General features: G+C 46.9%; 1 protein-coding gene across 1 annotated transcript; it reads left to right on the top strand.

Annotated features, from left to right (window-relative positions):
• The first annotated feature begins 3,514 nt into the window (after nt 1-3,514).
• Nucleotides 3,515-26,026, top strand: GPAT4 (glycerol-3-phosphate acyltransferase 4). Its single transcript, XM_044279004.1, has 13 exons — nt 3,515-3,590; nt 7,715-8,403; nt 11,307-11,376; nt 15,044-15,335; nt 15,418-15,492; nt 19,643-19,732; nt 19,817-19,910; nt 19,989-20,104; nt 21,240-21,295; nt 21,652-21,737; nt 21,816-21,944; nt 24,938-25,017; nt 25,109-26,026. The coding sequence occupies exons 2-13, from the start codon at nt 8,239-8,241 to the stop codon at nt 25,215-25,217; spliced, it is 1,362 nt and encodes a 453-aa protein (XP_044134939.1). The 5' UTR covers nt 3,515-3,590; nt 7,715-8,238; the 3' UTR covers nt 25,218-26,026.
• Nucleotides 26,027-27,446: the final 1,420 nt, after the last annotated feature.

The raw sequence follows: 27,446 nt of genomic DNA, 5'->3' as shown, positions 1-27,446 counted from the left end.
GTTTAAGCATGCATGGGATAGGCATAAGGCCATCCTTCATATAAGATAGGGTCGGGGGCTATTCATAGTATTCAGTATATTGGGTAGACTAGATGGGCCAAATGGTTCTTATCTGCCGACACATTCTATGTTTTTATGTTTCTATGTTCTGTCAGGGAAATGTAGCGTCCTTGGCCAAAAACACTTGTCCATGTGTCAGTTGTTAAGTGGACCTTCCCAATAAGGTACCCCAGTCCGACACTTAGTGTGTATGAGTCCTGATGTAAGGAATGGTGCTTGAACATGGCTGAAAAACAAAAGAGTGGATAACCCTTTTGTGGCTCTTAATGCAATAAGTCCCAAAAACACAAATTAAGGGCACAAGGAGCTCTGGTCAAAATCTGTTCCTCGGGTGCAAGGCATTGTTACACCCCCCTCCCCCATCTCAGGCAAGATGGACCATGGATGGGGAAGTGCACAACAGGTGCAACTTGGTGATGAAAGGGGAGTGTTGTACGGCATATTGAATGAGGGTGGCAAAATAGGGCCCATAAAACAAAGACAAAACAAAGGTCAGTCCCAGGTATCTCATCCTCTGAAGCTCATTGGTCTCCTGGATCTTCAAGCTTGTCATAAACTTCAGGCCTGTACACTACCCATGGCCACTGGCTTATCACCTTATGGTTGGCATGCTGGATGACTGTACCTCCTGCAGGAACTCTGTGGATGGTCCTTTGGTGGCCTTCTGTGGTGGAATCTGGTACTACAGGGTCAGTGTCTACAGCCAAGGGAACAGGGTCCATGATCTTACCCTCCCATGGACAGTGACGCTGCTGATCGGGCCCACTCAGTTCCCGGGTCAGATCTTGCAGGCTTTGCCCCAGCAGGACACAGGAATGCCTCAATCCAGTAGATTGTGCCCATCTCTCAGGGCGATAACTGGAGGCAGCAGAATATCGGAGAAGGCCATGTTACTCTTTACCTGTTCAGGCGGCATGATCAGCTCTGGTTGAATCCTGTCAGGGACCTCACTGGGCCAGGTATATGTAAAGCCACTGTGACAGTCTGTGGTAGATGCTGCAATCCCTGGGCTATCCGTGGCATGGATCTAACGAAGGGGTCAGGCTTGGGTAGCTGCGGCCCACTGCTTTCAGGATAGTTGTGTGGACAAGGTGACAGTGTGGCCTCTCAGTAGCCTCTCTCTCTAGGAGCGAGATGAACCAAGTAACAGAAAGGAGCAAAGGGCCCTCATCTGTCTCCACTTCTACCGGTATGTCGCTCAGAAGAGACAGTGGCTGCAGCCAGTCTTCTGATCTGGGTAGTCTTCACGCCATCTTGAGTACATGCCAGGTTTTTCTGCCTTTGGTCTCCAGCACTTCATCAAGACAGCAGCTTCTGGTGATGGGAAAACGCTCCGTCCAAGGCACAGGTTTTTTTTCTTGGCCCAAAGGCCTTTTGCCTTGGTAAAATAATAAATGGGTGCCCAGTTGAAGGTACGGACTCCCACACTCAGTGGAACATCAGACAGACATGTCTTGCCTGCTCCTCTGTTGGGTGTTCTCTCTGATTTCCTGCTCTGGAGGGGCAATGCTTTGATGCTATGGTGCATCATGAAGCACGATGAATGGAGCATTTTTGGGCCTTTGTGGCAAGAGCTAGTGAATGTGAAACACCCACATGGAGTCCTGTTAACACAATGTGGCTGTAGCTTCCACTGATTTTCCTCCAGCAAGGTAATAGTCCTGTTCGTGACGCCAATTTTATGCAGCAAGCCCCCTGAGGAGCTGGTGCAGAGAATGAGGGCAGTAGTAGCCCCAATGAGGTGTTATGTCACTAGGTACTTCCTCAGGCTGTTGGTACCTGGGGATCAGTGCAGTAGTACTGTTGATCATACACATTTGGGAGGTGACATGCTCCCGGGTGCGCAACGGCTCCCCCTAGCGGTGATCGGGGAAGCTGGATCTTGTGTGCAGCAGCCTTAATCTCTCTGAATAATCCGAGGCTGCTGCAGATAGCTTCCTTTGGAGACCCTGGCTGTGGCAGAGCTCCATGAAAACATTGTGTAATTTTCATAGACACCAATACTAATGCATTGGGGTCTATGAGAGAAGATCCAATCATTGCCTGGTCAAGTTCCTTAGGAGAACTATTAAAAAGTGTAAAAAAATAAATAAATACCGGTACATGTTTTTAAAAATATATATAAAAAAAATGAAATAAATGAATATAAAATTCACACCCTTTCCCCCCCAAAAAAAAATCAAAAAAAAATCACTGCATGAGAAAACGCCCGTACTATTAAAATATAAAATGATTTATCCCATATGGCAAACGGAAACAAAAGTCAAAATAGCTGATTCGCTGTTTTTTGGTCGCTTCATCTTCCACAATTTTTTTTTAAATAAAAAGTGATCAAAGAGTCACACACACTCCAAAATGGTATCAATGAAAAGTACAGATCGACCCGTGAAAAATGAGTCCTCACGCAGCTCCGTACACATCACTACATACGTTATAACGGTCAGAATATGGCGATGAAAAGAAAAAAAAAATTTTTTTCAAGGTTTATTTTTCTCCAGCATTAAAACACAAGAAAAACTATATAAATGTGGCATCGCTGTAATCGTACTGACCCGGAGACTCAAAATATCAGGTCAGTTTTACCACAAAAGGAACATCATAAAAACAAAAACCATAAAACTGGCGGAATTGTGTTTTTTTTCCCAATTCCACCCCATTTGGATTTTCCAGCTTCCCTATTACATTATGCAATAACGGTGCCATACTTACCAAAGTTTCTGTTGGAAAAATTAGGACATTTAAAGATACAATCCAACCCCGCCTGGGAAGATCCGTTTATAGGCAGGATTTACGTTAGCCACCTTCCCCCTGTTTTCGGCATGGGATATTGCAAATTTCATGGGACTGTCTCTGAAAATCAGGGACAGTCCCGGCAAATTCAGGACAGTTGGAAGCTGTGCTGTGCCATTAGAAGGCAAAACTTGTCCTGTAAAAAATCAGGTCGTGGTATACTACAGGTGGAGCAACAGTTGATGGTTGAAGCCATAAAAAGCAAGCCCTCATACCGTTATGTGAACGGAAAAATAAAAAAGTTATGTCCCTGGAAAGGCAGAGAGTGAAAAATGAAAATGGAAAAATGAAAAAGCGGTTAATGGCGTAAAACTCAACATATTATCAAAACATTGGTGTCAAATAATACCCTTAAGTCATGCACCCAGGACTTTGCCACCTGTGTAAACTCAGCCGGTATTCTTGTTTGGAAAGGTGTTAACTCTAACCACAACTCTAACGAATTTAGCTCAACATTTATATGGTGCAAACGTATTTTTTCTTAAAAAATAAAATAAAAAATAATAACGCACCATGAAGTCTGGTATGAACCTGGTACTAGTAGTATGTGCTATTCTCTTACTACGGTAATGCTGCTGAGATGGATGCTATACCCACATCTGTCCGCCAGATGGCGCCAACGTAGCAAGTCATTCCTCGTTCCCAGACCGTGCGCGCCCCCGGGCCAGGTTACGTTGTGACGTCAGCGTGGAGCCTGTGGACGGAGGGAGCGCGCATAGGTCGGGAGCGGAGACAAGAGGGTAAGAAGCCGGTGTTGTGTCTGGGCATTGTGTGGTATGTATAGTGTGTGTGAGGCTGCGGGGTGGAGGAGGCGGGGGTCTGGGAGGCTGCGGGGGTCTGGCTGCTGCGTTAGGCGGTCTGTCATCGTGTGACGTAAAAGCTCGGTCCTTTATATAGGTCTATCTGAAGGGTGTGTGGAGGAGTGACGTCACACATGTGTTCAGTTTAGGGGGTGACGTAAAATATCGGCGGGCCTGGTCATTGTCAGCTCTGTGCCAGGTGTGCCCGTCCAGCTGGCGGAGGATCACACCACTGCTCCCGGCAGCCAATGGGAGCCCTCGTCTCATTCTGGGGGAGGTTGTGAGGGGGTTTTCCCCATGACAGACATGATTGGCACATATCTGATCAGGGGGAAGGATGGGGTGTCATTAATGGGTTAAATAGGAGCAGCCCCCTTAGTGTAGCCTGCAACTAGGTGTCCCTGTTATACAGGTATGTGGGGGTCTGGCCACTGGGATCATGACAATTTGGGGGTCATGCGTGTCCTCTGCTGTTCTCATTATTCTCAGTGGGACTGCTGTCGAAACTAGAGAGGGTATACGTTTCCAAATTAGGGGGGCCTTATTCTAAGTGCCGAACCTGATGCCGCTCGTCTCAGATCGGCATGATTGAAGGGGACCCTTCCCTCGGGGACTGGGGGGGCTACTGTGCGTGCTGTAGGTTAGGTAGGAACGCATATCCTGTTACCATGGACAGGGTCCTGCTCTTACACAGGACATTAAAGGGTTACTCCCATCTCAGACATTGGGGGGCATATCGCTCGGGCTATTTCCAGAAGTCCCATTGAAATCGATGGGGAGCGCGGCCACCATTCTGTTCACTTCTATGGGGCGAACGGAAATAGCCGAGGCAGCGCTCTCATAGGAATGAATGGAGGGCGGCCGCACGTCCGGGACTTTGCAGGGTCCATTCTAAGCCTAGAGGAGGGACCCGCACCTATCAGACATTGGGGGCATATCCTAGCAGTATGCCTGAGATGGGAACACCCCTTCAAATAGGATCCTGTTTTTACAGAAATGACAGGCGGGCGTTTACTGGTGTGAACCTAGCCGAAAGCAATCATCCCTTAAAGGGGCTCTCCGGGCTGTAGACATGGGTGACCCGTCTGCTCCCAATCCGTGCACTGTATAGTTTCCTGATCGGTGGGGGGTGCTGGGTGTCAGAACACTCATCCTGAGGATAGGCCATCAATATCTGCAGCCCGAAGAACCCCTTTAAAAAGGGCAGGAGGAAATAAAAAGAGCCATAGTCAGCGATGCTCCCTGGGTCCCCGCTGGTCTCTCTCTGGTCCCGTCCCTGCTCACCCGGTCAGTGGTCACAGCAGTGCCCTGCCTCCGTTCTCAGCGGAGCGGGCGTCCCCATCTATTTCCCGTGTGTCAAGACCAGCGGGGGTAGAATATTGATGACCTCATCAATATCTGATCAGTGGGGGTCCGACACCCGGGACCCCCAACAATCGGCTGTTTGACAGGGCCGTGTCCTTCTCACAGCTCACCAAGCACAGCGCCATCCATTGTATAGTGGCTGTGCTTGGTATTGCAGGGCAGGCCCATGGCCTGTAACCTACGGGACTCCAGCTGTGGTAAAACTACGACTCCCAAGATGCACACTTGCTTGGCTGTTCTCAGGACTCCATAGAAATCAATGGAGCATGTTGGGAGTCGTAGTTTCACTACAGCTGGAGTGACGGAGGTTAGCCATCACTGGGCCGTATGAACGTGACTTCACTGGCCAAGTAAGGGGGTGTGGTCTTTTCAAACAGCTGATCAGTGGGGGTCCTGGATGTCGGACCCCCACTATCAGATAGTGATGACCTGTCCTGAGGATAGTTCATCAGTAATAGACACCCCCTTGTCCGCCTTGGACAGTCGGTTAGAGGGGTCCTCCTACAGTACGCTGACCACTTGTAGCTCAGATTCCCTGCAGCGCCACCACAGGGGAAGTGGTGTATTACCACTGAAGTGATAGGACCATTTATCTATTTTAATTTGATTTTCCTCACTTATATAGCACTGACATATTCCGCAGCGCTGTCCCCCATGGAGCTCACAATCTAAGTTCCCTATCAGTATGTCTGGAGTGTGGGAGGAAACCGGAGAACATACAAACTCCATATTTGCAGATGGTTTTCTATACTAGAGAATCCCTTTAACTCCTTGGGTTATATGTTTGATATTTACACCAGGTAGTGCAGATCTGCTATAAATATATATGGGAGATATGCAGATGCTGCAATTGTCAGATATGGGACAGATAACTGAGACTCGGCCATTTAATCCCTCAGCATCTAATTTGCTGACGGAGGTGGGGACCTCAGCACCTGGCAATCAGCATCCCACATTTTGATGTGTTCCCATGGAAACTGGGGCATGACAAGGGAACCTCAGTCCTGCCATCTGTATAGGGCCACCGGGGACAGTCTATAACAGGGATCAGCAACTTCTAGCACTCCAGCTGTTGTGAAACTACAACTCCCAGCATGCTCCATTCTCTTCTATGGCAGTTCTAAGAACAGCCAAGCAAGTAGGCATGCTAGGAGTCGTAGTTTCACCACAGCTGGGGTGCCAGAGGTTGCTGATCCCTGGTCAGGGTGCCAGTGACGGGCTATAATGCTGGAATACTATGGACGCCAATGCATTAAAGGGGTTGTCCAGCCTGTACTGACTGACGGCCTATCTTCAGGATCTGTCACCGGAGGTCGGTGCCCCATCAACCTTGTAGTGGACGTCGTGACTGCATCGCTGCCCCCATTTAAGTGAAAAGGCCCACCTAATAAAAAAAGAAAATACATAAAAATGTACAAATATACATTTTTGTTACACCACAATCATGGTGATCCATAGAATATAACTTATTACATATAACGCACAGTGCATTATGTACATATATACCAGTAAAAACTACAAATAATACTGCAAAAGATAAAAAAATATATATATATTGACCTGGTTGTTATATAACTAGCAGGGCTGATTATTAAGGAGTTAAAGGGGTACTCTTATCTCATAAAGTGATGCCCCATCACTAGGATATTCTCTATGATCGGGGGGGGCAACCTTCGGAACCTCAACTGACCTTGATTAAGAGCGGTGGCCCCTTTCACAGGTTTTTGATGCACAGTGGGGCCCCTGGCTGGAGCTGTGCTGCTGTATCCCTGTACGGCTAGGACCATCATCTAAGGCAGGCATGCTCAACCTGCGGCCCTCCAGCTGTTGTAAAACTACAACTCCCACAATTCCCTGCTGTAGGCTGATAGCTGTAGGCTGTTCAGGCATGCTGGGAGTTGTAGTTTTGCAACAGCTGGAGGGCCACAGGTTGAGCATGCCTGATCTAAGGGTTAATATTATATAGGTAGTACACAGCCTGGGGGAGGGGGAGATCATGTGTACGTACATAAGCAGCCTCTCTGCGGTCCCTTGGCGTGGAGCAGGAAAAATAACTGATTTGTTGATTACCTCCGTCAGATGGGGTTAAAGGAATTTTTAAGACGCACGCATGTGTGTGTGTATTGTGGCCACCAGATCAATAAGGTAACGTTACACTTCACAACCCTCTCCGTTCCAACGCCGCCGCTCGTTTCCTCCCTGCCGCCATGGCATGCCATATACCACAGGTGACCGCTGCAGTCAGTCTCTGGCCTCTGTGCTATACGGGCATGTCACTGCCGAAGTCAGGGAGGACGGAGCTGCAGCACCGGGTGGGAAGGGGTGTTCGGTTGTTGGGTACACCATTGTTATATATATTGATATCTCTGGATTTACGGCATGAGCAACTCCCGGGGTCGGCCTCGGATTTCTTCCACTGGTTTTTCCCATGGAAACGTCTGCCGTGTGAACGTTGTGGTTGTGCTGCCAGGCTGATCTTACCTTGTGACAATCCGTGTCTCATTTGTGATGTGACGTCCGTCTGTTTATCCACAAACACTTGTGTTGATGGCACCTGACAGCGTGATGGTGCATCCTCTCCCCTCACTTTCCACTCTGCCCTCCCCTCTCTCCTTCCGTTCCTTTGCTTTTTCCTCTCATTTTGACCCCGAGTCTTGGCTGCCATCCTTTATCCGGCTGTCTGTGTCTGTCTCATGCAGGCTGGCACTTGCATTCCTGTCCAGGAGGAGGTCAGGGGCACGGCCACAGCCGACGTATGCCCAGCGAGAGGAGGAGTTCCACGCCCCACCCAGACCCTGACCACCAAGAGATGCCTGTGCCAGGACGGGCTCACTTAAGACTGGCCTGGAGAGCAGACTCTGCGTGTGGGTACCACAGCTACCAGGACTGAACTCGGACATGTTCAGTGGTCATCCCAGATGAGCGGATGGAGGATCGCTGTTACGTCACCTGGTTGGGGCTAGAGACGCAAGACGGCATATGAAAGCTGCGAGTGGGCACCGCCAGGGCAGGACGCTGGGAAGCTGCCACCATTGAAAAAGTTGGAATATTGCATTAAAAAGCTGTTTTTGTCACTGCCATCCAGACATAGCAGAGTCTCACCTCTTGCAGCATCTCTCCATTGGTTTCTTCCATACCAAGAAGTAGAAGAACGCAGAAGATACCGCCTGCTCATACTCATCTTATCCGGCCAGTGCTTATCGCCTGCTCCCCATCACACACCATGAGCTCCATGCTCCCCTTTGATAGCTTGCTATGTAACCTCCTGGGCCTCTCCGTCACCCTGTGGTTCACCCTCCTGCTGGTCTTCATCATCGTCCCTGCAATATTTGGGGTGTCATTTGGCATCCGCCAGCTGTATATGAAAAGCTTGCTCCGTATTTTCACGGTGAGTGGTCTTCTCTGGCAGTAGTATTGTTTCATGTGTACAGCAGTGGTCTCTCCAGCTGTCACAAAACTACCACCCCCAGCAGACTTGAGTAGCCAACGGCTGTCTGGTCAGGTGAGAGTTGTAGTTTTGCAACAGGTAGGAGACCCCTAGTATAGGGTGTGATAATTAGGAGGGATGTGCGTCTTGAGCTTAAATATTACATATTAATAGGATGTGGGAAAAAAATTTTGGAGCAGCTTTGTACATACAATGGGCCAGATTTATCATTAGCTTAAAGGGGTTATCCCACTAAGCGTTTTCATACTTACCTGCTGCCACCGCGAGTTCACTTCCTGGATTCTGGCTGGGGACGGGCTTCATCTTGATTGAAGTCTTCTCCCGGCCGTGCCGCGCGCTGGACTGAATGCGCACGCCGCCGCGCATGCGCAATGGTGACTTATTCCTACAGAGACGGCGTGCGCGTTCGCAGCTCTGTACTATTCTGGCCGGGAAGAAGTCACCGTCGCGCATGCGCGGCAGCGTGCGCGTTCAGAACAGCGAGCGGACCGGCCGGGAGAAAAGAAGGAGTCTTCTGGGCAAGCGCGACCTTCCGGCTTTTGGAGAAGAGCGGAGGTCGTAACCAGGGGAGACCGAGTCACAACAATCAGGTAAGTGGGGATGAATTTTATCCTAATCGGTGGGGATTTGTTAATAAAGTATATTTATAAAAATGATCACTGTCAAATCATTAACAGATTTAACAGTGATCATTATGATGGGATAACCCCTTTAAGTCAGAATAATGGAGTGAAAAAGTCGCAAATGTTTGCGCAATCGCTAAAACTGCGCAAAAATTTGTGAAAAGTGGGTGTGTTTTCTTATGTAAATGAATCTCTAGACATATTTACTATTGCGACTATTTAGAAAGTAGCAAAACATGGCGCAATTTCACTCCAGTGAGGACCATGCTTATCTTATGCGACTTTTTTGTAAAGACATGCGACTTTTGTAAAGCCGCTTACTGACGGATAAACTGCTACCGTCAAACCACATTTATTACAGTTTTAAAGGGCCGATCATTAATCTGACTTGGCTAAAACTGACTTTAGCCATATGTGAAAGTGGAGTGAGCTGTCAGTCATGATAAATCTGGCCCAATGCGTTTACTACCTATTACAGTTTGTGTAATAACCCAGAGCTGCATTCGTAATTCTGCCAACTCTGATTGGAAACAGTGCCCTTCTAGCACACGTGACCACAGCAGTCACGTGACAAAGCCACTTCTGGTCCAGCTTGCACTGGTGCAGTGGTGTGGGACTGCAGACAGGTGTGTTATGATCATTGGGGTTCTCAAATCCCAGGCCAGACAACCTCTTAAATTTCCTCTGTGGGGGTGCTGCAGAAAAATTGAACACAAAGTACAACTAAGGCTACTTTCACACTAGTGTTTTGAAAAACGCTTCCATTACTGATGACGTTAGGAACGGATCCGGTTGTATTATCTTTAACATGACCAAGATGGATCCGTCATAAACTGCATTGAAAGTCAATAGGGGGCGGATCAGTTTTCTATTGTGGCAGAGAAAATGGATCTGTCCCCATTGACTTGCATTGTGGTGTCAGTGCCGAAACACGTCACTTATGATATGTGACCAATAAATTCAGCATTCAAAAAGCTACTACGGCCGAGTGCTGTTCCTTTCTATATACGCAAAACACGGACACCGGCAATGTGCGTTCCGCATTTTGTGGACCGCACATCGCCGTCACTAATAGAATGTGCCTATTTGTGTCCGCAATTGCGGACAAGAATAGTGCATGTTCTATTTTTTTCGGGAACGGAAGTGCGGGTCCGTATTTCCGGATCCGGGCCGCACATTGTGCGGCCCAATAGAAATGAATGGGTCCGCAATACCGTTCCGCAAAATGCAGAACAGAATTGTGGACGTGTGAATGGACCCTATTGCTGTTTCCTGGGACGCCAGCCGACGGACACTTGCACCGCCACACTATTCCATCGCAGTGCCGACCGGTGAATACTACATATTGCATTGTGGGCCATGACGGATCCGTCTTGCTCTGTGTCCCATGACGGAAAGCAAACCACAGCGTGCTGCGCTTTGCTCTCCGGAACAGAATGCATTTTGGTGCATTCTGTTCAGTTCAGTTACGTTTTGTCCCCATTGACAATGAATGGAGACAAAAGGTAAGCGTTTTTTTTTTCGGTATTGAGACCCAATGACGGATCTCAATACCGGAAAACATTAACGCTAGTGTGAAAGTAGCCATACTCGGTAGGATATGCCATCACTTCATGACCTATGGGAGTCTCGCCTCTGGGACCTCAACTGATCCTGGGAGTGAAGGGGCTGCAGCGCTGTGTCAGTGCTGCAGCCCCCTGTACAGCAGCACGGACCTGTTCAACTGAATGGGCCTGACTGCAGTTCCCTGCACAGTCAGTTGGCTAGGAGCGGCGCTATGCAGGGAAAACTGAGACGGTGAGAAACCAGCGCTGTAGCCCCTTCATTCTCAGGATTCAAGGGGCTCCCAGAGAGCTCTGTCTCTTCTATAGGATTCACAGTTTACTGGCAAAGTCCTTCTTGTGTCTAAGTGAACATCTTCTGCAGAACTCCCATTTCATCACCATAGGAGCAGCACAGGACATGATTTTTCTGGTTGCTGTTGGAAACAGTCAGCATGCCTGATGCGTCCCTAACAGCTCAGCTGATCTCCTATAATGTAGGCGGGCAGTTTTTTCTTGCATTAGATTCTGGGTCACCAGATTTCAGCTCTGCAGACTTGTGGCAGCAGCTCTAGGATATAATACAAGGACGGGACAGCAATCTAATCAGTGCATTTCTATTTGCTTTCTTATGTATATAAATTCTGTATGTAGGTCTCACTTCTGCTTTTCGTTACAGTGGGCAACTCTGCGGATTGAGAGAGGAGTAAAGGAAAACAGTCACACGCTGTACAAGCCTCTCAGCAATGGTATGTGCAGCCTCACACATTGCTGGCATAGCTTTCCTCTGCCACTCTATATTTCCATCTACTGGCTCATCGTGCCCGTTTCCATGCCCTCTTTTTCCAGCGACACTGGATCCTCATGTCTTTTCCTAGCTGTCATTTGTACTCTTCTGCTTCAGGTCCCCTGCAGGTCATACACTGGCCCCACGCTGATATCATATGCTGGCCCCTCGCTCATGATCTCATACACTGGCACCACTATGATGATGTCATACACTGACCACTCACTAATGATGTCATATGCTGGCCCCACACTAATGATGTCATAAGTTTACCACACAATGTCATAACTGGCCTGACACTAATGATATCTTATGTTGGACAGACACTGATGAGGTCCACACATTAATCTGCTCATCTCTGCCACCCATAGACATCTACTGGCCTCATTCTTTTTTCTAGTGACCATTTTACAGGGCATTGGAGCCTTTTAAAGGGATACTAAAGTTTATAGTCTACTAGCAGAAGGACCCGTCTTCGCACGGATATATATAATCTATTTCATTTAATGTTTCTGTGTGTCGTTAAAAGATATCGACAGTATCCTCTTTAACAGGGACCTCCACAGGGCCCGCCCCTTTAACAGGGACCTCCACAGGGCCCGCCCCTTTAACAGGGACCTCCACAGGGCCCGCCCCTTTAACAGGGACCTCCACAGGGCCCGCCCCTTTAACAGGGACCTCCACAGGGCCCGCCCCTTTAACAGGGACCTCCACAGGGCCCGCCCCTTTAACAGGGACCTCCACAGGGCCCGCCCCTTTAACAGGGGTTGTCCGGGTTCAGAGCTGAAACGGACATACCTCCATTTTGACCCCGGCAGCCCCCCTGACTTGAGCATTGGAGCAGTTCAGGCTCTGATGCTCTCCTTTGCCCTGTGCTAAATTGCGCAGGGCAAAGGCATTTTTGGAGATTCAGTGACGTATCGGTGCTCTCCATGGGGCTGCCAGGAAGCCCTGTGACGTCACTACCACTGATGGGCGGAATTTAGCACTGCCCTAGCCCGGAAAACGGCTAGGGCAGCACTATAGCCCACCCATCAGAGCCGGTGACGTCACTGAACACTGCCGGGCGGAAGTTGTTATGATAAACAAAAGAGCCTTTGCACTGAGAGATTGAGCGCAGGGCAAGGGAGCGCATCGGAGCATGAGATGCCTGGGTGAAAATAAGGTCTGAACCCGGACAACCCCTTTAATTGTGGCCCCTGCCAACTTAACAGTGTATTCCACAGCGCCCTGTCCCTTTAGGGTAGGGCTACATGACGACATGTGTCGTGCGACAATTTTTATAATGATAGGCTATGGTGTCGTACTGCGACATGTGACATGCTGCGACGCGACAGTCGCAAAAAATCCATCCAAGATGGATGCATGTAGCAGCGTAGTTGCGCCCTATGTGTCGTGCCACTTATTGTCGTCCTGTAGCCCTAGCCTAAAGCTGACCTACAGCAGTGAAGAAACATGGCTGGGTGTAAAACTGTGTATGTGGAGACTAAGGGCCTGCGAGCTTCTATTGGCTGATAAGGGACATGTGACCGAGTGTATGGCAGTTGGGATATGAAGAGAAAGACTTGAAGGCTTGTATTGGCTAATGCAGTACATTTTTGGGGAATATCTCAGGAACGGTACGTCCTAGAGAGCTGTGACCCCCACAAGATTTATTTCCAGGTAGCAAGGGATGTGTATTCCAAGTTTCATTGAAATCGATGGTTGCATTTTTGATTAATCGCAGAACATACATTCACACTTACATACATACATATATACTCACATACATTCACACTTACATACATACATACATATACCCACTTGCATACATACATACACACTTGCATACATACATACATACATACACACTTACATACATACATACACACTTACATACATACATACATGCTTACATACATACACACACATTTAGGCTACTTTCACACTGGCGGCAGAGTGATCTGGCAAGCAGTTCCGTTGCCGGAACTGCCTGCCGCATTCGGCAAAACGTAGGATGCTGATCAGTCTTAAAAATGCCTGATCAGTCAGAAAACTTCATTGAAATGCCGGATCCGTCTTTCCAGTCTCATCTGGAAAAACTGATCCGGCATTTATTTTTTTCACCTTTTATTCGGTCTGCACAGACCGGAAGGACGATCCATAGGAATGTATTAGTGCCAGATCCATCCTTCCGGTCTGTGAATGACCCCCGGATAAGAGCTATCCCCCCACAATGATCTTCATCCACAGCAGGATTAGGGGCCAAACATCGCTTTATTTGGCAACTCAGCAAAACAAACTTAAATGATACAAAATAAACACCTGCCCGGATGGGCTCTAACTAAACATAACATAACCTGACTCGCCTCTAAGCCTCGTTCACATGGGTGAAGTACATGCAGCTTTTCCCACCTTGTAGTCCTCCAGCCCCTAGGCAAAGTCCTTTGCAGAAACTGGGCTCTCTAGTCCGCCTGACTAGGACCCTGCGACCCATTCCCAGGAGTCGCTCTGTGCTCCCCAAGTCCTCCAGCCCCCAGGCTGTGCAACATCACCTTTCCAGGAGCTCACTCTTTTCTGACTGACCGTCTGGGCTGTGTTGTTATCCCCAGACTGATTGTACACCTGGTGGAATAGGGTGTGGACCACACTATCCACCCCTTCCTTGCCAGTCACCTCTGTGAGATCTGTCACTATCTCATAATATATATTCATACATACACACTTATATACATACATATATACATCCTTCTTTATATATATATATATATATATATATATGGATGACAACCTTCATAAACACTCCCCCCCCCCCCCCCCCAATAGATCTTAAATAAAAAGTGCGGCGAGTCTTTAATAGGTTTTCATGACAAATATCTTCCGGCGTCTCTAGGGTCACAGATGACAAGCACACTTTGTGTAATGTAATCCCGCCGTCTCACACCGTCCCCTCCTGTGTGCCGCCGTACGTTTGGCAGGTACTCCAGAAGTAGAGGACTGGTAGAAGGGAATGTGACTGCAGGATCTGACTGCGCAGTTTGTTGTCTGTTACCATGGAGACACATATTCTGCAGTGAAGCTGTAGGAGCAAAGTTGCTTCATTTTAGATTTGTAAAGAGCTTGTTTGCCAGATGTTGACGTATCGTTCAAGTCTGTGTAAGGGCTCATTAGATGTGTTTTTGCAGATCACGGATGCCGGCTGTGTGTCTCCCGCATTTTGCGGAAGGGAACGTCCTTCTCCATGATAGAAATGCCTATTCTTGTCCAGAATTACAGACGAGATTAGGACATGTTCTATATTTTTGCAGATGCGGACAGCACACGCACAATATAGTGAGTGGGTCCACATCTGGTCCGTCAAATTGCAGAACGGATGCAGACAGAAAAATCCGGTTGTGTGAACGGGCCCTAACACTGAGGTATTCTGCGGTTATCCACTATTTCAGGTTACTAGTGAAATGAATGACGTCGTAGCCAGTGACCCGAGCAGTATAAGGCTGTGATCCAAAACCACAGCTGATAAATGTTGCCATATAGAGCAATCCCTATACCGCCCCAAGATGACTACGTCCTCTCTCATACCCCCAGATACATGTCTATATATGCATGTGGCCGGCTCTCATTTTCTTATCCCTTTACACTATGTGCAGGAATCATCGCCAGAGACACCATGTCCCTGGAGGAGGGTATGTGGGAGCTGCGCAGCAATGGCCGGTCAGTTGACAAGCCGGAGTTCGAGCTGTCGGACATCTTTTACTTCTGTCGGCAGGGCATGGAGAGCTTAGTGGACGATGATGTGACCAAGTGCTTCTCTGCGGAGGAGCTGGAGACTTGGAACCTGCTGACCAGAACCAACTACAATTTCCAGTACATTAGCCTGCGTTTAACTGTGCTGTGGGGGCTCGGCATGCTGGTGCGGTACACCTTCCTGCTGCCACTCAGGTCAGTGTGTGAGATGGCTGTGGTACGATGGAACGCTGCGGTGTAAGGTGTAATTCTGACTGTTTCCTCTGTCTCATTGCAGGATTGCTCTGGCGTTCACGGGGGTCAGCCTTCTGGTGGTCGGCACTTCACTAGTAGGATACTTACCGAATGGCCAGTAAGTATGATACCGTGCTGTTTTGTGCAATGAAGGTGTCTGGAACCTGCATTGTGCGACCAGATCCACACCACCAAAAAAAAAAAAAAGTCACAAGCGGGCGTGGGTGAGCCTGGTTGTACACGTCGCTTGAGGTTTTATGCCCAAATAGTCAGAATAAAGTACCCTTAAATACTGCTATACCCCCCTTCTGCTCTTATAGTAAAAACTGCGTCCCTCAATCTCCGCTACATTCTCGAGTCTACAGAAAATCCCCCTTTCCCCCAAGTAGGCACAGCAGCCCCATGTCACGTAGGCCCTTTCCTAGTAGTCATAGCAGGCCTCCCCCTACACGCTCCCACAGTGTACCGCCCTCTGCTGGCAGGCAGCTACATGGGCCCAAACTAATGCCTGTAGTAGTAAGGGTACTTTCACACTTGCGTTGTTGTTTTCCGCTATTTACGCAATACCGTTAAAAAAAAAAAAAAAAAACATTTCCGTTTAGTCCTTATGCATTCTGAATGAAAAGAGATCCGTTCAGGATATATCAATGTATTTAGTGACGGATCCGTTTTTTTGGTAGGTCATCAATTTGAGATCAGCAGGGGCTGGACCCTCGGCGTCTCTGCTGATAAAGCTGTTTGAGGAAGCAACAGCGCTCACCAGAACCCTGCTGAGTGCTGTGGCGTCCTCGCATCCATTGGATAGCAGCTGTGTGCGGTATGGCATCTCAGCCCCATTCGCTTGAATGAGCTGCACTTAGGCCATGTGACCGATGAACATGACATCACTGCCCAGGAAAGAGGCGTAAGGCTACTTTAAGGGTCCATTCACACGTCCGTTGTTTCTTTCCTGATCTGTTCCGTTTTTTGCGGAACAGATCTGGACCAGATCTGGACCCATTCATTTTCAATGGGTCCTGAAAAAAATCGGACATTGTGCTGTCTGATTTTTTTTCAGGACCCATTGAAAATGAATGGGTCCAGATCTGGTCCAGATCTGTTCCGCATAAAACGGAACAGATCAGGAAAGAAACAACGGACGTGTGAATAGACCCTAACACTGCCGTTTCTGGGTCCGCCTCTGAGATCCGTTTCATGGCTCTCACAAGCGTCCCAAAACGGATCAGTTCAGCCCCAATGCATTCTGAATGGATAAGGATCCGTTCAGAATGCATCAGTTTGTCTGCGTTTGGCCTCTTGTACGTTTTTTAGATGGTCACTAAAACGCAGCTTGCAGCGTTTTGGTGACCGTCTGACTATGCACAGCCAATCAGATCCGTCTAGACTTACAATGTAAGTCGATGGGGACGGATCCGTTCTTCACTGACACAATATGGTGCAATTGAAAACGGATCCGTCCTCCATTGACTTTCAATGTAAGTCAGGACGAATCTGTTTTGACTTAGACTTTTTTTATTTTATGAAAAATGCAAACAGATCCTCTATGAACGGATACAAGCGTTTGCATTATCGGTGCGGATCCGTCTGTGCAGATACAAGACGGATCCGCACCAAACGCGACTGTGAAAGTAGCCTAAGTCCTTATGGAGCGCCGTGGCCTCTTCTAACAGCTGATCGGACAGGGTCCCGGCAGTCGGAGCCCTTCCAATCTGATCTTGATGACCTATCTTGAGGATCGACCATTGATATGTAAATGCTGGAAAACGCCTTTATGAGAGGGAGCTGATCCTCTCATGAGTGAAGACATTCTGGCAGACTTGAGCTGTATTACAAGGACAGCTGTTCGTCTGCATGGCTGCCATGTAGTGCTGCAGGGGAAGGATCCAGCTGGCCATTTGCCCTGGGTCCCGCTCCCAGCAAACAACTGACCTCCCTTGAGGGCTGCAGTTTGAAAGGTGTCGTCTGTGATGAGACAACCCCTTTCACCCTTAGAATACCAGAGTTTTTTTTTTGTTTTGTTTTTCATTTTTGCGTTTTCATTTTACTTCCCTATCTTCCTTGAGCTGTAACTTTTTTATTTTTCTGTTACATAGCTGTATGAAGAGCTTATTTTTTGCGGGACAAGTTGTACTTTCTAATGCCACCATTTAATATGGCATACAATGTAGTGGGAAGCGGGGAAAAATTCCAAATAGGTGTGGAATTCCTCTGCAGTTTTAGGCCTCTTTCACACGACCGTATGGCTTTTTCAGTGTTTTGCGGTCCGTTTTTCACTGATCCGTTGTTCCCTTTTTTGCTTCTGTTGTGTTTCCGTTTCTGTTCCCTTTTTCCGTATGATATATACAGTATACAGTAATTACTTAGAAAAAATTGGGCTGGACATAAAATTTTCAATAGATGGTTCTGCAAAAACGGATACGGATACGGGAGACATACGGATGCATTTCCGTATGTGTTTTTTTTTTTTTGCTGCCCCTTTGACTTGAATGGAGCCATGGAACGTGATTTGCGGGCAATAATAGGACATGTTCTATCTTTCAACGGAACGGAAATACAGAAACGGAATGCATACGGAGTACATTCTGTTTTTTGGGCGGAACCATTGAAATGAATGGTTCCATATACGGAACGTAAAAAACGGCCCGTAAACGCAAAAAAAAAAAAACGGTCGTGTGAAAGAGGCCTTAGAGGTTTTATTAACACGGCGTTCTGTTTGTGGCACAACTGACCCATGCCCTTCATTCTCTGGGTCAGTACGATTACAACAATAACACTTTTTTTAGGCTTATACATCTAAATAGTGTAAAAATAAACGTAAACTTTGAGAAAAAAATGTTTGTTTTTTACATCACCATATTCTGACCCCTATAACTTTTTTTATCGTTATATCTACTGAGCTGTGTAAGGGCTCATTTTTTGCGGGACAATTTGTCGTTTTTTTTGAAACTGTTTTGGAGTGTGTGAGACTTTTGGGTAAGGGAAGCAATGCAAAAATGGCAAATTGGCCCTTTTGACCCTTTTTTCTGTTATGCCATTCGCCGTATTGGGAATCAAAAAATAGTATAAGTGTTTTCGGTTGTGGTGATACCCATGATTTAGAGCAGGAGCTCCGTACAGTATTAGAATGTATTGGCTCAGATGAGGCGAAGTTATTGCTTCGCGAAGTCTGGCGAGACTTTGCGCAATAACTTCATAAATTAATTTGTACTGTAAAAAACCTTGGAACCGAACCAGAGTTCGGGAAATAGTTTTTTACAGTGCAAATTAATTGATTTAAACTTTAGTATTTTCTTTCTTTTTTTAATATATTTTTATTTCTTTTTTTTAATGATTTAGAAGCTCGTATTTGAGCCTACAAAATCAAATTTTTTTAAAGTTCTGAACAATCATGGATTCTTTTACATCCATTAATTGTTCAGAATTGCTAATTTCTTATGTTGGCCTGCCACCTGCTGGGGAGCGGTCAAGGACTTCATGGTATCAGAAAGTATATTGGAAAATTGGGGCATGGACTCACTGCCTAATCTAGTTTAACCCTTCTCATGCTGGACACATCTGATGCTTTGGCCTTCCTTTTGTGAGCAGTTGTTTCCATTTAATATAGTATATATTTTTGGAATATTGATTGTATATACCATATTTTTCGCCCTATAAGACGCACCGGCCCATAAGACGCACCTAGGTTTTAGAGGAGGATAATAAGAAAAAAAATATTTTTTATTACACCTCAGGTCAGACCACCAATCAGACCCCAATGTTAATCAGACCTAAACTGACAGCCCCAATCAGACCTCAGATAAGAACCCCATGCCTTTCATCAGCCTCCATGCCTCTGATCAGTCCCCATATCAGTCCTTATGCCTCTTATTAGCCCCATTATGCCTCTCATTACCCCCATTATGCCTCTCATTACCCCCATTGCCTCAGTCCAAAGCAGCCTCATGTTTTATAAAATAAAAAAACACTTACCTCTCCTGCTCCTGGACGCCGCTGCTCCTCACCGCCCGCGATCTGCTTCCTCCTGCTGTCGGCTGTGCTGTGAACTGGCGCGCACAGCGTGACGTCACAGAGCGCCCTCACGCTGTGCACAGCCACTACACAGTCGACAGCCGAGGACCAGGAAGCGGTGAGTACAGAGCCTTCACCGCTTCCTGGTCCTCCGGTACTAATGAGCGCTTCAATAATGGAAACGCTCATTAGTATTCGCCCAATAAGACGAAAATGCGTCTTATGGGGCAAAAATTACGGTATATATATATATTTTTCAGGGTGAAGGAGTTCCTGAGCAAGCATGTGCACCTCATGTGCTATCGGATCTGTGTGCGTGCCCTTACTGCAATTATAACCTATCATGGCAGGTAAGTTGGGACCCTCTCTGTTCTGTGCCGATTTGCAGCATTGTGATGTGTGAGGCTCACACCCTGCGCTCATCTTCCTCACAGTGAGAACCGGCCGAGGAACGGGGGCATTTGTGTGGCCAATCACACCTCTCCGATCGATGTCATCATCCTGGCCAGTGATGGATACTATGCTATGGTGAGTTTTTAGTCAGGTTTGCATCTAGTGGCTGTGACACTCGCTGTGGTCGTTACGTTTTAATTTTCTATTTTGTAGATTGGACAAGTCCATGGGGGCTTAATGGGAATAATACAAAGAGCGATGGTAAAGGCCTGTCCTCATGTTTGGTTTGAACGTTCAGAAGTCAAAGATCGCCATCTGGTGGCTAAAAGGTACGGCAGCAGGAGCAGAACTGTGATCATTATGTTGTGTATACACTTTAAAGTACACTTTCTATTAGTCACATGTTCAGGATTTGCTGCAAGTAAATCCGGCATGTGTTTTGCAAAAGGAACTACAGCAGAAATCAAACACTGACAAGCTGAGATCTCTGCCCTAGACGGGTGAGCCTTTGTTATCCAGCTGTTACATATAAAATCCACACTAATAGAATTATTGTGCCGGTTGTGAAATCTGCAGCACGGTCACTGTTCTGCACTGTAGAGACACGTGACAAATATTACACATCTGTCTTCCTGCTACAGGGTACTGCACCAAGAGGAAGAAAAGCAATTCTGCATGAAAACCAAAAGCTCCCATTAGTGGTGGCTGTAAACAGTCAGGCTTTACATCAGTTGAACTGTACTTGACTATAGAGGGTATTAGGAGCTCTGTATCAGAAAATTGGCTTCCCAACCACTATAAAGATGTATCAAGAAATTAGTGTAGTACTTACAGGGGTTGCTCAACCATTACATGTCACATTCACTGATTGGATGGTAATAAACAAAGCATATTTGCCATTTACAGGCTGTTATGTAAAGATCCACTGAAGAGTTCTGATATTTTCTTACCTAGTATAGCACCACCTAGTGTTTAAAGCGTACAGCAATGTGCACGGAGCTGAGTGCTGCTGGTCACACGTGCTCAGTCCTCCCCACATGTCCGTGCCTAGTGATCCTTTAGAAGTAGTAGTTTTGTGCAGGGTAGAGAGTCATTGTTATCAGCTCCTCTGCAGTGAACACAGAGCAGACGGCCCAGCAGTGGGCAGAAGATCACTGTGCAAAGACCTGGGTGTTAGGGGGGCGGTCTCAGTAGATGGACACACTTTGAGATACACATTGAACAGGAGGTGGCGCCATACTAAGTCAGTAAAGGTCAATCTGTACGCTGAATATGACATGTAATGGTGGCTCGCCATCAAAAGTGACTACTAAGCAAACCCAATAGGGTTGAAGACAAGGTTTCCTTACTTTGCAATATACAGTGATAATTTTCAGTTACAGTATCCAGTTTTTTATGTATTGTGTATGTATTCATCACTTTCTTCAGCATCCATGTTGTAATTAACCCATTCTTTTCCCCCAGGCTGATGGATCACGTTGAGGGCAAAAGTAAGCTGCCCATCCTAATATTTCCTGAAGGTAAGACCTGAAAGACGCTATCTTTAGAGCTGTGTGTGCCTCTTTTTTAGCATTTGTATTCCTTTTTAGTATTGCTTAACCTGCCTCGTTGCAGAGTTTCTCTTTAAAGGGTTCCACAGACTATCAAAGTGGGTGAGGTTGGCTTATGCGCATTAACATAGGGTTGTCTCATATGCCCTATAAAAGTATGGGCGTGCTATGTATAGACAGATCTGGAATTTTTTTGGGGATGTGAATTGTGCTTTTTCAGTACTTTTAGTCTAGCGTGAACTAAGGGGACTTTATTGATTCCATTGAAATGTTTGTGTAGACATCATACATTCCTCGGCCTGTTCTGACAACCTCTCACCCATCAGGTACCTGCATCAACAACACATCGGTCATGATGTTCAAAAAGGGAAGCTTTGAAATAGGAGCCACAGTGTATCCAGTGGCCATTAAGGTGAGTGAGGGGCTCCTGGGGAAAAGCTTTAGACTTGTTAGGGAAGGCCTCTGACCGTTATCTTCTTTACCTGTGCAGTATGATCCTCGCTTTGGCGATGCCTTCTTTAACAGCAGCAAATACAGGATGATCACCTACCTCCTACGAATGATGACAAGCTGGGCCATAGTGTGCAGTGTCTGGTATCTACCTCCTATGACACGTCAGGTAATGACAAATGGATGTCGCTAAAAACCAGATGGAACTCAACATGTCTGAAGGTTACCGGGTCGATTACAACCTGCGGTATGTAGAGTAAGGGCTCTTTCAGACGAGCGGATGCGTGAAAGAGAGCCAAGCCCCGCTCCGAACAGCAGAGACACGGAGCGTTAACATGATTGATAATGCTCCGTGCCTCTCTGTGATCTTTTTATTACAAAATCACAGTGACAACTTTATCTCACCGTGATTTTGTCGTAAAAAGATCGCAGAGAGGCACGGAGAATTATCAATCATGTTAACGCTCCGTGTCTCTGCTGTCCGGAGCGGGGCATGGCTCTCTTTCACGCAGCGGATGACACGCACGGCATCCGCTCGTGTGAAAGAGTGTATGGAGCTGGCTCAGAACCTGAAACCGGTGGTCAGCTGTGTGACACTGCCTGCAGCATCAAGGATCAGAGATAACGGCAGTGCCACAGTCAATAGTGACCGCCATCTGAGCAATTAAACAGAGGTAGAGGGCTTTCTCTGTCCCCCAGTCATCCCTTAATGTCCCCAACCCCAGTCCCTGGGTTGTCATGGTAGCTCGGAGTCTAGGGAAGGCCCACCAGTCAGCCATCTTAGTACTCTGATTACTCTCTGCTTGAGACAGGGTGTTATAGGATCGTGCCGCAGGTACAGCACACTGCAATGCAATACAGTGATTTAGTCATTTCAGGTTCAAGTCCCTTTGCAGGACTAAAACCCACAAACATTAAAATAGAAAGTTTCAGTGCTCTGATGTATTAACTCACTCCACAGCCCCTTTAAAAGTTGGCAATTAAAAATACCGCCACAGTCCCTTAGCTATTTCTTAGTCGCGGATACCCGCTGCAGCCTTCCTTCTTGGCGCAGTCACAGCTTTAAACCGCCGGCTCACAAAGTTCTCTACAGACTGTATCTGAACTGCCACTTTTCTGTAATTACAGTATTTCCTTCCGATTAGAACTCCTATGTAGATTGTCAGAGCAATCCCTAAGGCTTTCATATCTGTGCATGTAGAGCCAGGCAGATTGCAGGCAACGGTTGGTGACCACCTCCTGCAGCGCCCCAGCTCACAATTGGTTCAAACAACTAATTGGAAACGCATTTCTGCTGACCGCTCATGACCTTTAGGATGGTGTTACATAAATTCCCTGTGTCTTTACCCCCTGCTGTCCAGACATGGGTCTGTTTACTTGGGGATGGATCAATACAGAGAACCTGCGGAAGGTTCAGCTTCATCAACTCCACTTAACCCCTGTGGTACATGATCAGACCGAAGAAGGCCTGATATGTCCTTTTTCTGGAGCCAGAATCAGCACATCTGCAATGTCTGCTTAGTGACTTGTTGCAAGAGTTCATTGCAGACTGTCCGACTTTCATCAGAGGTCTGCACTTTGTCTAGTCTGATGTAATATTCCTGGCAGTGCAGTCAGCCCCTATCTCTTCTTGTGCCGGGTATTACATCAGGAGGGTCACTGGAGGCCATGGAAATGTGCTGACAATTAGTCAAAAAGTCACTGACTTCCAACATTGCTTGCAAGACGAACTGTGTATCCTTCAGGTACCTGGCTTTGCTAAAATTGGCGCAATTTTCTGGTTTTAGTATTTAAAATCTGTATAAATGTTTTTAGCCATGCCTCATTAGATAGACCACACCTTTAATTATTTTTTGAACATTTTTAAAGCCAAAAAACTGTCCAAGCTGTTGATAAACTCCTATATCTCCAAGAATACACTGAGCGGCAAAGAGGTGTGAGCTCAGAGCAAACCCTTAGGAGGACATTTATTATTCAGAAATACACGGTGTGAGCTCAGAGCAAACCCTTAGGAGGACATTTATTATTCAGAAATACGCTAGGCGTATTTCAGGCGCAGACAGCGACGCAACAGTTAGTTGCGTCACAATTTGTGACTTTATTCCTGCTCACACCAACTCTTAAATTGTGGCGGGGAAGGGATGGGCTGACAGGCCTCTCTCATTTACCATTTTCTACTTCTATTTCATGGTCTGAATGTAAGATAGCTAGGGAGCGTGATGGATGTGCCGGTGCCTCTTCATAACTTTGGCGGATCCACCGCCAGCTATAGGGCATTATTAAGACCGGCGTCTAAAACGCCGCTATTAATAAATGTGACCCTTAGGCTAGTTTCACACTTGCGGCAGGACGGATCCGACAGGCTGTTCACCATGTCGGATCCGTCCTGCGGCTATTTCGCCGTGCCCGCGGACCGCCGCTCTGTCCCCATTGACTATAATGGGGACGGGGGCGGAGCTCCGGCGCAGCACGGAGAAAGCCGCCGGACTAAAAAGCCTGACATGCAGTAATTTTAGTCCGGCGCCCTTTCTCCGTGCACCGCCGTCAATGGGGACGGAGCGGCGGCACGGCGAAATAGCCGCAGGACGGATCCGACATGGTGAACAGCCTGTCGGATCTGTCCTGCCGCAAGTGTGAAAGTACCCTTAGTTCAATACAAGCAATGCAAACATTTCCGCACAATATATGTACGCTACATAGTAGGGTGCCACCTAGTGTTCAGATCCACCCAATGAACTGAGTGCCAGTGGACATGCTGCTCAGTTAAAGGTGTTATCCCATGATTAAAGAAGCACTGTGGGAAAAATAAATCGGTGGGAATTCAATATGGCCAATTCGCTGTTTTTTTTTTTTCATCACTTCACCTCCCCCAAACAATTAAATGAGAAATTATCAAAAAGTCATACACACTCCAAAATGTTATCAATAAAAACTACAGATTCTGCTGCCACAAAAATCCCCCCTACCCCCCACACAGCTCCATGCAAAAAAACAAGCCCTCTTATGGCTATGTTAAAGTCAGTGAGTAAAAAAAGGAAACGGCCAGAAATGGAAAATCGCTATGTCAGGAAACGGTTAATAACTCCAAGACGAGAGATTACTATTATTTTTTAACAACTTTACACCTGCTCCAGTCTTACTTTTGTCTTTCTGATCTAACAGGAAAATGAGGACGCAGTCCAATTTGCAAACCGGGTGAAGTCTGCCATCGCTCGGCAGGGTGGACTTGTCGATCTGCTCTGGTGAGCCGGAAATATTTCACATTGTTGGGCTCATCGCCTTGGTAACAAGCCACTTATTCTCTTTTCTTTTCTTTTTTTTTTTCCCCTGTAGGGATGGAGGGCTGAAACGTGAAAAGGTCAAAGATGCTTTCAAAGAGGAACAACAAAAGTTGTACAGTCGTATCATCTCTGGAAACCAGGAGAACCGAAGCCGCTCGTAAGCCCCAGCATCGGGGTGCAGGCTCTGTTCTGACCTACCCTGCTGCTCCACACCACAGGAAGAAGACTCTGAGCCGCAGGAATCCAAGCCATGAAGTGAGGGCCGAGAGAACACACAACATGGAGTCAGTCCGGATTCATTTGTCCATGAAGAACTGTAATAGTAGGAGGCAAGGGGCATTTACTAGGTGTCTGCTGCACCCATGGGATCACATGTTCGAAAGGGTTAGGAGGACGGTGGTCTCTTAACCACAGGGTCTGTTTCCTGACTCAACTATTATTTTGGTTTGAAGGCTTATTGAATGTTTCGGGTCTCACAGAATGTAACTGGTCATATTCTGTGAGACATTACACTGTTACAGGCTGCTGGTGATATGAAACTAGTGCCACCCTCAAGGGATAAACCTGACTCATTAGAACTTGCCTGAGAACCAAGGTTACAGGACCTGATCACCTGCAGGAACTAAAGTGAAGCCAGCAAGGCTTGGACCTCTTCTTACCGCCGTGGCTGATATTTTCCAGTACCCAGCTTCTCCTGAGACAGACAAGTCATTCAGATTCTTTCAAGTTACCTTCGCTTCTCGTCATGGAAGATAGGACGGTGACTCGCTCTTAACAATCCTTTAAGCCAAAAACACTACGGGTTAATGATACCAGTGTGTTTGAAACCCCTCCTGGGAGTCCATAATGAATGAGACATGTGCCTCCCTTCTTATCTGTTACACCCCGTCCTGCATGGGCCCTAGGGCCACGTTCCTTGTTTTGTTTTTATAAGGTCAATGAAATTAAATATCTTGGCAAAAAAAAAAAAGATGCAAAATCTGCTTCTTTCCCATGATGGACCTATCCTAGCTGAGGATGCATAGTGTAGAAAGATGAAAATGACTCTTACCGGTAATTGTATTTTTCCTTTAGCCTCCACAACAGCACCACCTGGAGGATATCCCGCCTTCTCAGGGGACAGGAAACAACTGTGAGATCAGCCCATAAAAGGCCCCCTCCCTCTTACTTCTCCAGTTAATAACCTAGGACTCAGAAGTAGATGCCAAACATTTAATAAGGTTCCACATAAACAAACAAGAACAAGGTTGACTTGCTTCAAAAAGGCTTTTAAACAAGAGAACTAATAAACAAGACTACATATCCATGTAAATCCACAACATAATTATAATTTCCTATATATATATATATATATATATATATATAGGGGAGGGCGATATGGCCTAAAATCTATATTGCGATATAATCTTAAGCATGTGCGATATATATCGCGATATATTGTTTTCTATATTTGGGTGGGTTTAAACTTTTTTTTTGTCTACTTTTTATTTAATAACTATTAGCCCCCTTAAGGGCTAGAACCCTTGTCATATTCATCCTATTAGAGCTCTATTAGGGTGAATAGGACTTTACACTCTCCCTGCTGCCCTGTGCTTTGTGCACACAACAGCAGGGAGCTGACCATGGCAGCCAGCCTCTGATCCACCCCTCAGCTTCTGATCAGCCCCCCAGCCTCTCACTCTTATCAGCCCCCTTTGTTAACTGAAACCCACCCCCCCTCCCTCCCCAGTATTAATCATTGGTGGCAGTGGCCACAGGGTCCCCCCCCCCCATCATTGGTGGCAGTGGGCAGTGCGCCCCCCCCTCCCTCCCCAGTATTGATCATTGGTGGCAGGGCCCCCCCCCCCCCCCACAGCATTGGTGGCAGCAGCAGCTCCGATTGGTTTCCATGGCAGCAGGAAGCTACTGAAGTCCTGGCTGCCATGATATGTCAGTGAGCAGCATTATACTCACGTGCGCCGTGGCCGCCGGGCGCTCCTGTCTGTGCGGCGCATTGCTAATGCTTATAGCATTAGCAATGCGCCGCACAGACCTATGAGAAGGAGCGGCCACGGCGCACGTGAGCTATAAGCATTAGCTCAGACAGAAGAAGGAACGCCCGGCGACCACGGCGCACGTGAGTATAATGCTGCTCACTGACATATCATGGCAGCCAGGACTTCAGTAGCGTCCTGCTGCCATGGTAACCGATCGGAGCCCCAGCATTACACCGGCGATATGCACAAAATCCATATCGTGGCATATATATATATATATATATATATATATATATATATATATATACATACATATATACAGTTGCAAGAAAAGGTATGTGAACCCTTTGGAATGATAAGGATTTCTGCACAAATTGGTCATAAAATGTGATCTGATCTTCATCTAAGTCACAA

Source organism: Bufo gargarizans, chromosome 2, assembly GCF_014858855.1.
Source record: "Bufo gargarizans isolate SCDJY-AF-19 chromosome 2, ASM1485885v1, whole genome shotgun sequence".
NCBI classification, from domain to species: domain Eukaryota; kingdom Metazoa; phylum Chordata; class Amphibia; order Anura; family Bufonidae; genus Bufo; species Bufo gargarizans.
This window is presented reverse-complemented; position numbering and strand designations above follow the sequence as displayed.